The sequence below is a fragment of the Abramis brama genome (genome assembly GCF_963993115.1).
Source record: "Abramis brama genome assembly, chromosome: 21".
In the NCBI taxonomy this organism is placed as follows: Eukaryota; Metazoa; Chordata; class Actinopteri; order Cypriniformes; family Leuciscidae; genus Abramis; species Abramis brama.
The window spans coordinates 30155281-30173735 of NC_139983.1; the positions used below are offsets into that span (position 1 = coordinate 30155281).

At 38.2% G+C, this 18455-nt stretch overlaps 2 protein-coding genes across 2 annotated transcripts; one reads left to right on the forward strand and one right to left on the reverse strand.

Moving 5' to 3' along the window:
• Window positions 1-1026: 1026 nt before the first annotated feature.
• Window positions 1027-10937, reverse strand: znf365 (zinc finger protein 365). Its single transcript, XM_084097461.1, has 5 exons — window positions 10599-10937; window positions 8687-9408; window positions 6463-6634; window positions 5915-5961; window positions 1027-1792 (listed from the first exon to the last, which is right to left on the reverse strand). Exons 2-5 carry the CDS (start codon window positions 9394-9396, stop codon window positions 1651-1653), a joined length of 1071 nt encoding a protein of 356 aa, XP_083953587.1. The 5' UTR covers window positions 9397-9408; window positions 10599-10937; the 3' UTR covers window positions 1027-1650.
• Window positions 10938-11243: 306 nt separating this feature from the next.
• rtkn2 (rhotekin 2) lies at window positions 11244-17414 on the forward strand. The gene is made up of 12 exons (XM_084097446.1): window positions 11244-11418; window positions 12758-12945; window positions 13054-13106; window positions 13215-13268; window positions 14309-14426; window positions 14555-14755; window positions 14867-14961; window positions 15039-15145; window positions 15245-15376; window positions 16187-16349; window positions 16440-16547; window positions 16690-17414. Exons 1-12 carry the CDS (start codon window positions 11287-11289, stop codon window positions 17271-17273), a joined length of 1935 nt encoding a protein of 644 aa, XP_083953572.1. The 5' UTR covers window positions 11244-11286; the 3' UTR covers window positions 17274-17414.
• Window positions 17415-18455: the final 1041 nt, after the last annotated feature.

The following is an 18455-nucleotide window of genomic DNA, read 5'->3' on the forward strand; positions in this document are numbered from 1 at the left end:
AAACTACAAGCTTAAAGTGGCATAACGTCCGACCTGTGCGACAGGTTTTGTTTTAACATCATCCTCCATTTAGATAATATAACTACATTCATTTTCCTGAACGGTAGATTCAGTTAGAAAACAAGCATGTAACATTACTAACTAGGTTATAGCTCCACTTTATGTAAGCAGCCTGTAATAACAGCTTTATCTATTTAAATTAAAGGGCAGTTTCACCATGTGTTCATTCTAGAGCCAATCTTATTAAAATATTTCACAGATTGACCATAATCACATTTAAGAATCAAATAAGTATCAAATAGCTAATCTGCCATCTGTAGTCGGACATCGCTGATGTTCATTGGTGTTTTGTGTAACAGTGGAGTCCAAAAGTCACTAGTGGAAATTTTTTTTTTAAATGACACTAGTGAAAACACGTTTTTCTTTTGAGTTATTCTTGCTGGCTGCATGCAAAAACAAATTCTGATTTGCTTCCATATGTGGTCCTAAATCAGATACATGTCTGAAGTTTTGCAATGTGACCTCAGTCTGACCAGTTGTATCAGAATTCATCAATCATCACAATTCTGCGCTGATTGGAGTCACTCCAAAGATTTTACATACTGGAAGTTCTTTAGTCACTCAGTGAATATGGAAGACGGCAGTGAAGTTAGTCAGTGGAGGGACGGTGAGCTGTTACACTCATAAGTATTACGGGTCAGTTCAGGATCGTGACAAATGTGAACAGCCAAACAAAAAATTGGACCTGAGCAATAAATCAGAATTGAGCACTAAGGCTTGGAGAGTGAACGTAGCCTAAGGTTCAGTATGCTTTACTAAATCAACATGTGACCCACTGAACTGCCACTTTTCATTACTTTCACTGATGTGCATCTTGAAATCTTGAAAAACCTATCTTTTGTAAAACTTAAAGCAACTCACTGGTTGTTTATGACAATGTGTAAATAAATTTGCACGTTTTTTGTAATAAATTATACACTAACATTCAAATGTTTGGGGCTGGTATGTTTTTTTTGTTTTTTTTTAAGAGGCCTTACCAAGGCTGAATTTATTTGATATATATATGAAGAGTTCAGATGCAAAAACCTCTAAGTGCCATCTGAAAATTTCTTCTAGAATGATCAATTTTATGAACCTCGTATATTTAAGTTCTGTAATTTCACTTAAATGGCAATGAAAATTACCTATTAATTGCCATTTAAGTGAAATTACCGAACTTAAATAAACGAGCTTGATAAAAATGATCATACTAGAAGAAAATTTCAGATGGCACTTAGAGGCTTTTGCATCTGAACTCTTCATATATATAACAATATTGTTAAATGTCATTACCATTTGTAATGTATTTTATTCCTGTGATGCAAACTTGAATCTTCAGTATCAGTGTCACATGATCCTTCAGAACAGTCACTTTTGATCAATTTCATGTATCCTTGCTAAATAAAAGTATTAATTTCTTTAAAAACAATCTTCCCCCAGACTTTTGATTGGTAGTGTATTTTAATAAACCAAAAAAAAGAAGATTTTGAATCCCAGATTTTCAATGTGGTCTCAGACCTTTGGACCCCACTGAATAATTGTTAATACATTCAACATATTCACTTTGATATTATTTACATGTACACTCATTGCTAAGCTCCGCCTCTGTCCCTAAACCTCATACCCATCTGACCTCCTCTGCTGGGACCAGCTGTCGTAACCCAGTCTCCCAGCAGAACCTTCCAACAGTTCCCATCCAGACTGACCAAGCAACTGCTGCTCTTCATCCGGCTCAAGATGCTCTCCTGAAGACCTGAAGCCAAACAGCAAAATAAGTTGGACAGGTGCTCAGTTAAAAAAGTCAAAATGAAAGAAATGAAAAATAATAAACACACTGACTGCTTTATCTGCTCCCATTAAACCAATATCGATTGCAACGTTTTGAACAATCAAGGTCTTTGTCAGGCAATAGAACCAACAAATATCAAGGGATTTCATATTCACATATATAATAAACACACACCAGATAAAACTAACCAATTATCCAATAAGCAAAAATAAAATATCAAACAATTATTGAAAAGGGAGACATCACCTGACGAAGACCTTGACAAAGCAAATTATTAAAGTTTCATGGGAGCAGATAAAGCAGTGTGCTTTATTTCTTTTATTTAATCTGTACACACTTTAAGGCTAATTAAATGGAAAAGAACACAGAAGGGTAATTTATGGAAGGGGAAACATGATCTTCTACTGTCTTGATAGGATCACATTAATTAGTTAGAGGGGACGACCTGTCTGCTACAAGCCAAATGAGTCAAATAAGGACATGATTTATATTGAAGTGCTCTGAATTGTTTTCCGCAGGTAGTTAAGTATAGGAAGTTAATCACCTAGATTTCTGAGAAGCATTGTTTAACAATGTTGATATTTGAAATCAACCCAAACACACCCCCCTCCCTTCATTGCTCCGCCCACAAATTGGATGTCTCTTCATCATAGCAGAAGCGAAGCAAAATAAAGCTTCATGAAAAATAAAGCGAAGATGGCGAACGAACGACAAGGAAGAACAAGAAATGAACATACAGTACAAAAGAGTATATACAAGCAAGAGTTGGTTGTTAGTCGCCAGCAGCTCCAGACAAACAATGACACATTAAAGTCCCTGGGCCCTATTTTAACGATCTGAAACGCAAGTGTCAAAGCGCAAAGCGCAAGTAACTTTGTGGGCGGGTCTTGGCGCTGTTGCTATTTTCCCAGCGGGATAAATGACTCTTGCGCCAGGCGCAAATCTAAAATGGGTTGGTCTGAAGTAGCTTCATTATTCATAGGTGTGGTTTGGGCGTAACGTGAAATAAACCAATCAGAGCGTCATCTCACATTCCCTTTAAGAGCAGACGCGCTTTGTTCTAAAGCGGATTCCTATTATAACGGCGGATTTGCCAGACGCGCGCCAGGAGCGGTTCACAGCCAAGGAGAGCAACGCTCTCGTCAGGGACGTTGGGGATGGAGAAACCCACCCAAATTAACTTCGGTTAAAAAGGCGTATGATAATTTGGGTAAATGTGTAAGCTAGATGTATGCTTTTATAATAAATCTATCTATCTATCTATCTATCTATCTATCTATCTATCTATCTATCTATCTATCTATCCATCATAATAATGTATGATTTGCAAAAATGAAAACTGCTGCTTCTGTGTAGATGAGAGAATCAAAGTGTATGCGCGTTGTGCACACGCTACATTGATTATGGCCAAGCATGCGCCCTTAAAATAGCATATGAATAACATGCGCAACGCGCCACTGACTTTAAACTATTTTTTCCTGGTTAGTGGCGCAATTGTTTTCTAAACCTGCAAAATAGCATGAAGGAACGTTTGCGCCGGAACACGCCTCCTTTTTTGCGCTGAACCGCCCAGGGAGCGCAAGTTCATTCCCTAGTTTAGCGACGTGCTTCTGTGGAGGGAAAAGCGCGCTTTGCGCGGGTGCAAAATAGGAATGATACATGCGTCAGTGTACAAAGTCAATTGCGCTGGGTGCAAGATAGGGCCCCCTGTGGAGAAAAGTCGTTTGCAACTTCCGGTTCAGTGTTATGACGTATTTCCAAGTGAAATGAAATATTGAACAGAGGGCAGGGTTTTACTTTAGCGCTCCTCCTCTCCATCTCTGCTCATAGCAGACTAACGGTTTGAGGGGAGTGGTTAAGCGTTTTCAACCCAAGCCATCAAACTGACGTCATCAGAAAAGGAACGCCATTCCAGAGCGGAAGTAACTTTCCAGATTTTGATTAAAGATTACCACGGCAAACAATTTTTTAAAAGTGTATTAACTTGCACGGATTAATTGTTCATCACAAGACTAGTAATATGCGCTAACAAAGTAAATAGGGTCAATTTTGATTTCATGTTGACTTTAAAAACTGTGCTGTTACTAGAGCTAACATTACAACAACAGCATATATTAGTTCAGTGAAACATCAAAACCAATGTTACTCACGTATGGAGCAGAAACAACACAACCTCACATCCGTTTTCAGGCCTTAATGCTCTCTAACGTCTCTCTAACCACTGGAAATCTTTTCTAATATTAACGCGGGTGCTAAAGTATGGAAGGCATTTTCTGCCAAATTTAAATAAATAAATTAAATGATTAAAATGAAAATTAAAACCAGATTAACAATTTCATTACAGAAAACTGTATGCAAAAAAATTTGACAAAATTGAGAATGAAATTAAATGATTTCATTTTCACAGCATTATCCCTGTCAAATTGAAAAATAAAATGCAATTGGTGATTTCACATTTCATTTTCACTAGTCTTCTGTTGCTTTATGGTCAGGGACTATTTTTTTTTCTCCAGCGGAAGGAATTGGCTTTTAGTGATTCATTTTACTTCATAAAAAAGTGGCATAGATACATATGTTTCGGGATTAATATTTGTATTGCGTGGTAACCGTTTTATAAAAGCAATAAGGTACTCTAGGCTAGTGCTGTATCTGAATAAGTCACGGCTGAAGGGCGTTGTTAGGCACGACGCGAATATGAAACATTGGCCGAGGTCCTCGTTTAAAGCTAGCGGGTAATAATGTCTGGCTATAATTGTTGTAGAAATTGTGTTACTAAGACCTTTGTACACCCAAATAGTTGAATTTCCAAAACAGCCTAATACATGAATGAACCTCATCGTCGATTATGGTCTAGTCTAACATCATAACTAACATGGTCAGGCTGGTTGTTTCCATGTTCTAATGCTGCTGTAGCTTCCCGCAAAAGCTCACTAACAGATTTCGCCATATCTCGTCGTCTCGATTACAATATAATCACATTTAAATAATTTCGTTTCACACATTCAACTCATGCACATGGGATGTCGACGACTTCGCTTTAAGAAGGCGTGTCTCTAGCGCCGTTACTAGAATAAGCCACACCCACTCATTAACATAGAATTTGCATGCAGGTTGTCTTTGAAAATGAAAACGAAAATGAAAACTGTGAAATAAAAGAGGAATTAAAATGAAAACGAAAATTTACATTTGTATTTGAATTGTGTCACTATTATTGCGTGAGCGTTACTAAAGAGCATTGTAAAAACTGTATTTGTAGTTTCTTTTTCACGTTTGGCTTTTCATTTTAATATTGGCAGTCTTGCCTCGAGACTGTAGTGAAAATGAAATGTGAAATCACCAATTGCATTTTATTTTTCAATTTGACAGTGATAATGCTGTGAAAATGAAATAATTTAATTTCATTCAATTTTGTCACATATTTTGCGTACTGTTTTCTGTAATGAAATCGTTAATCTGGTTTTAATTTTCATTTTAATCATTTAATTTATTTATTTAAATTTGGCAGAAAATGCCTTCCATACTAAAGCTCTAACCCAGGGTTCACCAATCTCGGTCGTGGAGGGCCGCTGTCCTGCAGAGTTTAGCTCCAACCCCAATTAAACACACCTGAACCAGCTAATCAAGGTCTCAATAGGCATACTAGAAACTTTCAAACAGGTGTGTTGGAGCTGGTTGGAGCTAAACTCTGCAGGGACAGCGGCCCTCCAGGACCGAGATTGGTGAACCCTGCTCTAACCCTTCTTTTTCAGTCACTCTCTCTCTTCCCCCGTCATGAGAGGACACGCCCCCCACTGCTGATTGGCTACAAGTGTGTTTTGCTGCTCGGTCTGATTCACTTTCAACAGTGTTTCTCAGAAATAGTGTACTGCACCTTTAACTGGTTTTATTCAAGTCAAAAATATTATTTAATATTACTGAATCAACCTAAATACATTAATTTATACCAACAAAATCATTTTAATCATGGGTTAAATCAAGTTAAATCATCAAGTTAAAAAAAACAGCTTAAAGTTAAAGTTAAATGGTTACATGAATTACTGGGTTAATGTGACTTTTCTTCTAAAAGTGAAAGCAATAATGAAATACCTGCTTTGTGTTATTCTGTGTGGACCGAACTCTGATGGCAGAGGCACCTGAAATAGTGAGAAATTAGAGAAATACAATAGGGCTGACATATTTCTGAAATAGAAGTTCATTACTGCAATCCTGAAGTAGGTCATGTCAGGTGATTCATTATCAATGGGAATATCTTTTGTATACCAGTAAAGGGTCAATGACTTGATGCTTTGGCATTTAAAATGACCTATGAAATTAATTTAAAAGTAAAAAATAGTGGTGTAACGGTCTGGAGAACTTAACAAAACAAATTATTTCATTATTAAAACATTGTAAATCTTGTAACACTGGCATAGTCTTTTATTATAATTTCTTTTGAAAAGCCATGGAGCAATTTTGTTTTAAAATACTATTATCTAAAATGTTGTGAGGCAAATCACAATGTGATATAACTAACATGAATACAATAAAAACAGAGGACCCTGTGTGATTTTTTTTCTTATTAAAACCCTTTTAAAAAATAATAATTAAGTCGTGAGATATACTGTGTTATGGTGATGCATATCTTGGTAACATACAGAGTGAGCCGTGCAGTAATGCCTGTGAGGGACGCTCTGATAATACTCCAGTAGTCTCTCGGCCAGGGAAATCCGCCGCAAGAGGCTTTCAATGAACCGTCGCAAACGAACCTTCCCACACATCTCGTGCTGCGCCGCCGCTTCCAGAAACTTCTGGATGGTGACAACTTCCCTGCGATACAGTCAGAGGTAGTTACTGAAGAACAGCTTTATGAAACATTAGGCTCTCATCACAAAATGTAAAAGGATTAAAGGCGTCCAATCATATTGAATTATTTTCTTTAAAGTGCATAAACGTAGACTAGTACTGTTTCGTTTTGTTTCTTGCTGCTGCACTTTTAAAGGAGACATATCATGCTTTTAAATCGTTCCTTTTTACATATAAATCATACATTTGTAGTCTATATAAAGCGGAACTGCAATGCTTGGGTCTGAATTCCTCATTATTATAGCTCCACAGGACCCTTTTCTACCCCTTTTCTGATGTGCGTCTGAGAGCAACTCGTTTTGGTGCGGTCTCTTTAAATACAATTGAGACACTTCATACCCCGCCCCCTCTCCAGGTTGTAGCGGTGACACTCGGTTCAACTCCACCCCGTTCGGCCATTTTTGTAGTTTGATAGCAGAGATACGATTATCTAGCAGCACAGAAACGTTTTATTCACACGTTATTAACAAAATGTCAACAACGGAAGACTTGTCCAGCCAGCCTTACATGTTCGAGCCAGAGCGAGATGAAAATGAAGACGACGAACCTGCAGAACAACGTCTTCATATGGATGTATCGCAATGGTGTGTTACTGTATTTACACATGAAACTTTGGTCTTACGACCTTTTACCACCGTGTCGATTTATTTTGATTAATATGTACGAGGGAGAGAGAGCAAGACAGCGTCTAGTTTGGAGACGGTGAAGTCTTGTTTACACTTTAGCCTGGCTCTGAAGAGAGAGAGAGTGCGCGCGCGCGACCGGGTCTCTCTCTCTGCTCGTTCTTTCAGTTAAACATGCGCCCTGTCACAAGTGCAGCAGTTCATCTACATTAGACGGTGTAATGAAGCGTGTGGGTTACTACATCCAACAACCGGACAATCGGATTGCTCGAAGTGGTGGGCCGGAAGTCAATGTCCTTATTTGGCAGTTCCGCTGCAAATACTGTGACGTAATAGTTCAAAAAACGTCACAGAGAACAGAAAAATCGGAACAGGTTGAAAAATGACCAAAACAGAATATAAAGATATCAACGAAGCACCTGAAGAGAATAATTTCAACTTTTCTGTACTTCTAAACACTCCAAATATACAACAAAATGCATTTAAGGGCTAAAAAAGTGGATTTAGCATTATGTCCCATTTAAGAAAAAAACTTTTTCGTGTAAAAATAAGCCACAGAGTTGAGCACTTTCTCCATTTCATTATCATTTACACCCCCTCATGTCATTCCAACCCTATATAACTTTATTTTATTTGTGAAACACAAAAGAAGAATGTTCTTTATTAGAGGTCACCCTTCCGCCAGAACTCGACTTGTCATTACCAGAAGCCAGTGATTATAGTTTATAAAGTTATAAATATGGATATTTTTCATACAAAAACGCATCGCTTTGCTTCAGAAGGGCTTTATTACCCCCCTGGAGCTGTATGGATTACTTTTATGATGGATGGATGCACTTTTTTTGGGCTTCAAAAATCGAAGGTACCGTTCACTCCCATTATAAAGCTTGGAAGAGCCAGGATATTTTTTAATATAACGCCGATTGTGTTTGACTGAAAGAAGAAAATCATATACACCATCTAGGATGGCTTGAGGGAGAGTAAATTATGGGATAATTTTAATTTTTGGGTGAACTATCCCTTTATAGGCGGCGATTTTGGACACAGCCTTGGATTAACCATTTATATGGATTTCTAGATGCGTTCATGCCATTCTGACAAGTAAAAAGCCTTTACATTCTCGTACAACTCGTAATTACAACTCTGAAAGAGCCAATTTGTACCACCGGACAGGCTGACTGTCATCTCGTAATTGTGGTAATTACGACATGCATCTTGTACAATCTCTTTATGAAAGTTCTAAAGCGTCAAGAGATTTGGGTGAGTAGACTTTCAATGGAGGGACAGAAATCTCTCATGTTTCATTAAAAATATCTTCATTCGTGTTCCGAAGATGAACGGAATTTGATGGGTTTGGAACGACATGATTTAAATCTTTAAATCTTTCACTCACTGTTCTCTCCGCTCCAGCTCGTGCTCCGAGATGCTGAGCTGCTGCCTCAGTGTGGCGATCACCATCACAGCGGCGTCTACCTGTCGGCTGAGCGCTCGCTCTCGCTCCAGCACTACCTGTTTCTCCTGAGCCAGGTGATGCGAGTGAGCGCGCTCACACAGGATAGCCGTGTCTGTCTGCGCTAGCTCTGAGCTCAGCCGTAGCAGACGCCGCTCCATGCTGCTATTGGCTGTCCTCATCATCCCCTCCAGCCTCTTCTCCACGGACGCCACCGGAGCCGAGAGGGGTCCAGCGCCGGCTGATGCGTCCCCAACGCTGAGGCTCCTCTCGGGGGGCGTGAGCTTTTGCTCAGAGGGATGCTGGGATGGAGCTTGGTCAGCAGCGAATATGTGTTTGCGCTCTCCTCTCGTAGTTGAGTTAGTATTGGTGCCGGCATCACGTACTTTATGCATGTCGGAATTGGAGATTTTGCAGCCTTCCATTCGGTCTGTGCTACATAAATCCCTTGTGGATAGTTGGCTGATGTCATGTTTAGTGTGGAACGGGTGGCTGTATTCAAGGTGAGCTCTGAGGGAAGAGAGACTGTGGAAACGTTGGTGCTCTCCACATCGCGGGCAGCGGAAAGGAAGTTGAGGAGGGACCCCGGCTCCACACGCCTGACCGTTCTTCACAAACAGCGCTGTGTTGCGTGTGCACACTTTCTGCTGCATGACACAGATAACCTATCAATAAAAAAATAGTACAAATTTGTGCACCCGAGTTCTTCGATATGGGGGGGGGGGAGATTACATGTCTTTGAAGCATATCTTAATTTCTAATGAATCTTTTTGTTTTACCTTTTTAGTTTTAATCATCTCAAATTTAATATAACATAGTTTGATATAACGCAACTTTTACGTTTGTCCCACGGCACTCCTGTATGATTTTTGGTCCTTCTTAGTAAAAATTTTGGGTTACACTTTATTTAAAGGTGTCATTGTTACAGTGTAATTATATATTTAAGTACTGAGTAATATTAATCAACTACATGTACTTAATATAGGGATAGGGTAGGATTAGGATTTGGTTGAGGGCTAGTTGCATGTAATTATGCATAATTTACTGTTATAACAAGGCCACTGTAAAATAAAGTGTTAACAGATTTTGTTCATTTCTGCCTTAGATATAAAAACCGACAGAAAGAACAACCATTTTTCTACCTTAGTAATAGACAAATATATCAGGCAGGCTGATTAATCTGTCTATATTTGGTATATTTGTCAATGCACATTGTTTGCATATAATACAAACTGCATGAATCTGAATGGAAAAAAATATTTGGAACAGTAGCTTTCATTTTATAAATGGATTAATTAGGTCTTATGTTTTATTCTGCTTTCACGTTTATGTCAACACTATTGGGATGTCACATGCATTAAATGAACTGTATCCTTTTTTCCTAGGAATTTTTTTTTTTTTTTTTTGTAGCCCAGATATTAAAGTATGTGCTTTTCTCAAAGCCTAACATAGACAGAATATATGACAGTATCATTAGAATAAAATAGAAACCTGACATCAACACTTGAACCACTTGTCACATCTAGGCTGTGTGCTAGATATTCATTCAGAATATAACATGACAATTTCCATCCATTATTACTATTAAATTATGTTCTTAATTCCAGCATATCCATGGTTTAAATATGTTAATGTAAAGCTTTGGCAAATCAAATGCATGCACATCGGTGGTGAGATGCATTTGCAAATGTTTTACTTATATGCTTAAATCAACCGAAGATCATGCCATAATTGTTTCTATACTTACATTAAACTACCACAGACATATTTGTGAAAATCTTCTTAAGCAAGCAGGAGATCTACTGGGCAGAGTCTGACTGACATTTTCTATAACACCACAAGCATGCGATCATACCTTGATGAACGAGCTCCAGTGGGACTGTGTATTGTAAGCTTTGATCAAACTGTTGATCCTTCGGGTTATCTGTTGCTTGATATTTCAGTCCGAACCCCACTGGTAACCCTCTCTGATTGAGATACAGTAAAAGCGATATCTAGGTGTATGAAGTCATCTGGGTCAAGAATGAGCGTGACAGCAGCGACAGAGGTGACATTGATTTCTTTTCATATGATGCTGAATGCAGTTTTCGTGTGCAAAATGTCATCGCATTAGGTGTAAAATTACAATCGCTGTAAAAAGATCACTGACTGAAAAGATTTCGGTCAGAACATTCAGGATTCATTAAAATGCAGTGCGGCAGACCGTCAGGTCAATCTATTTAAAGACAGACGGGGGAGAAGAGCATAAAATCACAGCATTAACACAAACCCACATTATTTGATAATTTGCATAAACTAGTTTAAAATGTAGTATACTTCACATATTAGAATGAATTTCACAAAATGTATTAATAAAATCGACTTATTTAAGCACACCTATTTAATTTTTTCGATACCCCAACCTTTCACAGTTTAAAAATGGTATCGCCCAACTGCTGTATAGGCAACGGCGAGCTTTGGAATAAGCTGATTGGTCCATTCGCGCTTGTGTAATCCGTTGGTTTGTTGTGCGGAGAGAGGCTTGTCTTGAGGAAGAGGCCAGTATGGATCCACCGCGGGATATTCAACATTTTAAACGAAATATTGCCACTCGATCCACGGTATCATCGTGTTCCTCTCTCGCCATGGAGATCAAGAGAAAGAAAATAAGAGAAAGCATGTTTTTTCAAAATGAGGTGAGTCTGTTATGCTGGAATTCGCGTTGTGGTTTTTCCATGTCTGTTATTATTCAAGACTAACCGGTGCATTCAATAATTTTCTCAGGCCAAAGACAGACATATGAAGCGATGCACAAATGTGCATAACACGCAGCAGATAATAGAAGACATGAATTTGTTGTTCATAACTTCTAAGAAACTAAAGGTAGTCTGTGTATGAGGAGAGTGTGGTCATGTTTCATTCATATTCTTTCTACATAGTTAAGTTACCATGTTATGTGTTGGAGTCCTCCAATGGACCAAATGAGTGAAAAAATGTTCTAAACCATCATCACACAACTCTAAAATTAGTCGATGTTTAGATTGTTTTGCGTATTTTTGTCCACCTAACGTTATTAGTCTTCACCACCTGCTTGCCATATCCGATTCGTGGACAAATTGTTTGTAAATTGGCTCTTTTTAGTGAATTTGTTTTGCGGTTTTTGATTCTGACTCGAAAGTCCAATTAGCCATGAGCCGAGAACCAATAATTGAGCTAATGGTAAAATCATGAAATGACTATTAATAAACAAACCAAAATTAAAGGGATAGTTCAACCCAAAAAATCTGTTGTTTATTCACCCTCATGTTGCTCCAAACCTGTATGAATTTCTTTCTTCTGCTGAACACAAAATAATATATTTTGAAGAACAGTTGATGGGACACCATTGACTTCATAGTTTGGGAAAAAAAATATTATGTAAGTCAAAGTAGTCCAACAACTGTTTGGTTACCTATATTCTTCAAAATATCTTGTGTGTTCAGCAGAAGAAAGAAATTCGTACAGGTTCAGAACAACTTGAGGTTGAGTAAGTGTCCTTTGTCCTTTTTGGGTGTTGAACTGTCTCTTAAAAACCATTGTCCCCCTCCATATGCTATATTGAAACATAATTAATATGCCATGGTCATTGTGATTACGGTTGGACTAAATAATTATTGAATCTAAGTTTTAAAAGAACCGATTCACCAAAAATGACTCCGACTTCCATTACTTTCACTCACTTTCATTGATCCATGCACAAAAGACCTGCTTTCGCCTAAAGTAGGGTGAGCTCCTCTTCTCTTCCAGCTATTTTTGTGTTACTTCACTGCCTCATTCCCATTCATTGGCGTCCAGACCATTGATCCCCAATGCCCATATTTCATCTGTCCATAAATCAGCATGCACATGCATCAGGAATGATTGTAGAATAGACTCAGTGGTAGAGTTCTTCTTTCCCACCTTATTCTTCATCTTGTCTGAATTTGTTTTACCCAGAACTGTTTTGAGAGCACTTGTCCATTAAATTTCTCCTGATGAATTTTACCCTTCCAATAGGACCGTGATATTCAGGAGAAATTGGAGTTTGAGATGCGAATGAGAGCCGGGGCTTACAAGATTCTGGTTGCCAGCACTAAAAAAGAGCAAGTGTTGGACGCTTCCAGGAGTCTGTTAACCTGTAATGCCAGAATTAAAGCCTACATGAGTGAAGCCCAGAGGAGGAAAGAGCACCAGGACATCAGAAGGTTAGAACAGCAGCTGTATTGCTGGGAGTAGTTAGTGGAAACTTATTTTATTTTTAAAGTAAATGATCAAACATACATATAAATAATATACTTTTTTTTTTTTTTTAGATCCTCAGTCTCTCAGGATCAAATCCCTTGTAAGGGAAAGGTAGCCATATCTGGTAAAGGAATCAACTTTTCTTTTCTTTTTTCATATAACCCAGTTTGTTATTTTGTAGTAAAAATGTCTTTGTTTCTTTCATTCATGTATTTTTCTTTTACTTATCCAGGCCTGCGAATTCCATTGTTTTGGAAAGATTCAGAACACTTTAACAGCAAAGGGAGTGAGTGACAGTATAACATTTATAATTATTTATTATTTAAAAAAAATCCACGTCTTTGCTAATGTTATGAATGCATTGCAAAAATATTCTATCTGTTTTGATTTTTATTAATTGAATGGTTTAGCTCACACACAAACACACTACAGTTCAAAAGTTCGGTTTGGGTCAGTAAAAAATAAATTCTCAGCAGCAACACCGTAAATTGATCAAATGACAGTGAAGACATTTATAATATTACAAATGATTTCAACTTCAAATAAACTTTGTTCATTAATTTTCTTTTTTTTAAATATCACAGAAAAATTTCCCCAAAAATATTAAGCTGCACAACGGTTTACAAAATTGATAATAAGAAATGTTTGTTGAACAGCAAATCACCCCAACTAGAACGATTTCTGAAGGATCATGTGACACTGAAGACTGGAGTAATGAAAAAATATAAAATACAGCTTTGGTATTTTTAATATAATAAAAGGGAAAACCGCTTGTAATTGTAAAATTTCACAATATTGCTGTTTTTACTATAATTAAAGGAGTAGTTCACTTTAAAATGAAAATTACCCCATGATTTACTCTCCCTCAAAGCATCCTGGGTGTATATGACTTTCTTCTTTCAGACGAATACAATCAGAGTTATATTAATAAACACCCTGACGCTTCCGAGCTTTATAATGGCAGTGAATTGCAACCATCAGTTTGAAGCTCGAAAAAGTGCCTCCATCCATCATAAACAAACTCCAAACGGCTCCGGGGGGTTAATAAAGGCCTTCTGAAGCAAAGCGATGAGTTTGGAGTTTGTTTATGATGGATGGAGGCACTTTTTTAAGCTTCAAACTGATGGTTGCAATTCACTGCCATTATAAAGCTCTACTCCTTTAAGTAAATGCCGCTTTGGAGAGCATAAGAGAGTTCTTTCAAAAACACGTAAAATCTTAACAACCCCAAACTTTTGATCAGTAGTGTGTATAATATATGTATATTTCAAGAAATCTCTTCATATAGTCATTTATCCTGATGCCATGTGTATCTGAACCCAACAGATGCACAGCGGGTGGCAGTCTTTTGTTTGATAAAGATTGGCTCAGAGATTTTTGACACTGAAATGGTGATTGCAGACCCCTCAGTGACCGATATTTGCTTTGAAGGAGTAAAACATTTGTAAGTTCTCATCTTTCCATATTGCACTCTACAGCCATTTGATAAATATGTGAAAATAATGTTCTTGTTTAAAAGAAAGAGAACTGCAGTCTGTAGAGTTCTGAGCTCAATTTCAATCATTTTAACAGCTCTGAAGCGAAGCCGGACTTTGAACTGACATTTGAGCTGTATAGCTGTGGACTGGAGGAGGAACCAACCTTTGTCAACACTCCAAAAAAACTGGCTAGGAAGCTGCGCTTGTCTTTTGGCAGGTCTTCAGGCAGGAAACTCTGCCCTCTCCTGGATGGAGGAGACCCAGACACTTTCCTCCAGTCCAACCCAATACCATTGTATGCAAGCGTGGATATAATGTCCATTTCCTTAGCAATTAATATCACTTCTATTGTTGTACTAGAGAAATGCATGTAAAAAAACCCAATTTTTTTGTGTGTGTGTGTCAGAGGTGCACAGTACTCATTGTTGGCGTACACCACACTGGGCTTGGAGCAGGCAGAGGGATCTTTCCAGTCTCATTCTCTTATAATCATGCAGAATGGTAAGAACAAACAACCCACATTTGAATAATTGACCAGCATAGTGGTTCTGATTGACCTCCTGCCATTGGTCTGTCAGTGGAGGCTTCATCATGGCTGCCGCTGTATGGAAACCTGTGCTGTCAGCTGGTGGCACAACCTGACTGCATGACACAAGACATGATGAGCAGTTACCTGAGCCAACAGGCAAGACATCAACTGATGTTTTTCTAGTAAATATTCATGTCAACATTTGTAAATGGAATGAAATGTGTAAAATTAGCATTTTGTTTATTACCCATTTAGCTAAGCATTGAGGGTTTGCAACGCCGCTGTAAGTTATATTGTATGCTGAAGGCTGGACAGATTTCATGCTATTACTCTCCTGAAGAGATTCAAGCAAAAGTGGAGCCCAGCCTTATTATTCCCATAAACCAGGTAAGAAACATTTCTAAAATTGCATTTTTTCACCCTTAAAACCTGAGAATGCAACACTTTTGTTTTTAGGAAGGAATGTATAAGATAAAGTGTTCTTCTGTGTTTGAAGTCACCGCAAAATACAAATTCCTGGTCTTGTGCATGATTTTATATATTTCCAAAAGAAAAAGGTTGCTTTTAAAGAAATACTAAAAAATAAGGATTTGTTCACCCAAAAATGAAAAACTTGATGTTGTTCCAAACCTGTAAGACTTTTGTTCATCTTTGGAACACAACTACCATTTTGTTGCTTAAAAACATTTATAAAGGGAACTTAAAACTAATCCATCAATTGAGCAGTTTAGTTAATTTTCTGAAGAGACTCAATCGCTTTATATGATGAACAGATTGAACTTATGCTTTTATTCACATATTAACATTGATCAGTGAACATAAACAGAAGCTCATCCATACTTGCTTGATGCACGAGAACAAACCTCTTTCGTTCATGCAGAAGCTCAAACGTGCTGCGTAACACGAGAATGAACCTCATTGGTTCTCGCACGTCAAGCGAACATGCATTTTAATATCAGCCGATAATGGTTATATAATAATTGGCTATATGGCTACACTGCTATATGCAGCCTTTCTAATCTAGTAAGATTGTAGTTAACACAGTAATTGCGTTAAGTAATTAAGAGTTTAATTGCAGTCAATGTTAAAGGTTACAGCAATAATAGCAAATGACTGACAAAGCTTTACCATCTGGGATACATTGAAGAACCATCATAAAATATGTAGTATAGTGTTTGTGTGTGTGTGTTTATGCAGGAGACTCGTATTCGTGTAGAAAAGGACCACCAGAGAACTGGCTGTAAACTCAACCTGATAAACCCGGGAAATGGAGACTCCATCAGTCATGTGTTCATTACTGAAACTCCTGACATCTTACAGGAGTGGCTTGATGCCCTCTGGCAGCACATTTATGACCAGGGTCAGTTCAACTAGTGCCTGTCAGAATTCAAAGCAAAATTATTTTACTATAGTTTGTATGTGTTAAAAATTATTACAAACTTATTCTTAGGTCAGTGGCTACATGCATGTGACAAGCTCATGGAAATTGAGGTTTTGTCACCACGGAAACCCCCACTCTTTCTTATGAAGCAAGCTGACTCTGTTTATAATGATCTGAGTGAGTAATCAAGGACATGTGTATCATTTATAATATAATATAAGAGTGACTTCTGCTTTTGTTAGAGTAATTTATGAGGAACGAGTTTAGTCCAACTTCTGTTATTTCTGTGTTCATTATTTGGTTAATGTATTCTTTTTAGGCATCGGTTCCCCTGGGAAATTTGAGAGCTTGACTGACATAATTCACAATAAGATTGAGGAAACTGATGGGCGCTTTCTCATTGGTCAGGAGGAGGACACAGAGCCGCCTCATTGGGCAGCGCTGTTTGAAGGATCCCGGCCAATGGTAGTACAAAAAACGGTTCTGTCACCAGGTAAAGAAAGCAATCAGTCTATTACGAGTCCTGTCACGGGCAGCAAAAAGAAGAGGAGAGCTCCTCCACCCCCTCCTGATAAATTACCCTTTACCAGCATCTTATCCAATCAGGAGAAAGAGAACTGTAAGGGGGCGAGGCCTCGGACAGGGCGACCCTCGCTGGATGCTAAATTCTCTGCCATCATTCAGCAGTTGCAGAAGAGTCACGCATCAACACGCAAAAACGCCCCTCTTGGACAGATCGAGCCCTGTCAGCACCCTTGTGTCCAGCAAAAAAGAGATGACGAGTCAGATATACCAGAGAATCCTGGGAAAGAGTACAGTCAGGTCCCTCAGCCACCTGTGCCGGCCCCCAGGAACAAACTGAGGATGTCATTCAGAGACAAGAGGAACCCAAAGGCCTGGTGAATTAATGAGGCATGAGACATCTCTGTGATTTAATGATCTGTTATGGGAAGATGAAACGCCCTTGGACTCATAAGGAGATAAACTCCCTCTCACCCTTTTCTTGATCCATATCAAGGGTCAGGAGAATGTAGAGGAGAATGCTAGGAGTGAATGTGAATGTATACTTATGCCTCTTGTTTGTTCTAGTTTGAACAAACAACTATAATCCTGAAAAAAGTTGTAACTTTTCGTAAACCATTTTAATCGCATTTTAAATAACGATCCTGTAGTTGAAACTTTCCCTTTCAAGACTAAATGATGGCCCAATTCATTTCAAATCAAATCTTGATTTACTGTTAAAAGTAGGTTGTGTATCATGTTTTTTTAATACTAACCTGTTTAATACTAGTCTGTAATAACCACTCATGATGTAACCACTACAACTAAGCACTTTAAGATTCTGGCAGTTTAACAGTTTTCTTCTTTCATATCACAGAATAATGTCATGGTACGATAGGAAATTTTGTTTGTGGTATAAAAACGGGTGCATGTTTTCTGCTGCTTTTTTAAACTTTTTTTTAAGTATCAGTAGGTTAAAGGAATACGCCAACTTTTTGGGACTTTAGCTTATTCACCGTATCCTCCAGAGTTAGAGAAGTCCATACATACCCTTTTCATTTCCGTGCGTGCCGTAACTCTGTCTGACGCACCCACCGCTAGCTTAGCTTAGCACAAATACTGGAGGTAAATGGCTCCAGCTAGCATACTGCTCCCAATAAGTGACAAAATAACGCCAACATTTTCCTATTTTACATGTTGTGATTTGTATAGTCACAGCGTGTACAAATAACTAGGTCACATGAGACAAAGCCATCTTCTAATCATATATCATTTAGTCATCTAAAAACATAACGGAACACTTACCGCAGCCAATCCACTTTGTCCTGTCTGTACTATTGATGGGATGGCCGTATCCTTCAGCACACGTTTCATGGTCCGTGTGGCAAATTCCATTTGTTCAAAATAGTCGTCCTCAGTGAAATGTTCTGAGCAAACGTGATGTAACTTGATGATGGCTACAGGTGTGTTTGGATCTATATCCAGAGCAAGTTGCCATAGATTCATCAGGTCAGCGTTTTTGGTTGGAATTCTATGAAACATCATAGTATTACCTGGTCTCCCCCGTTTATTGTTGCAGCTCTT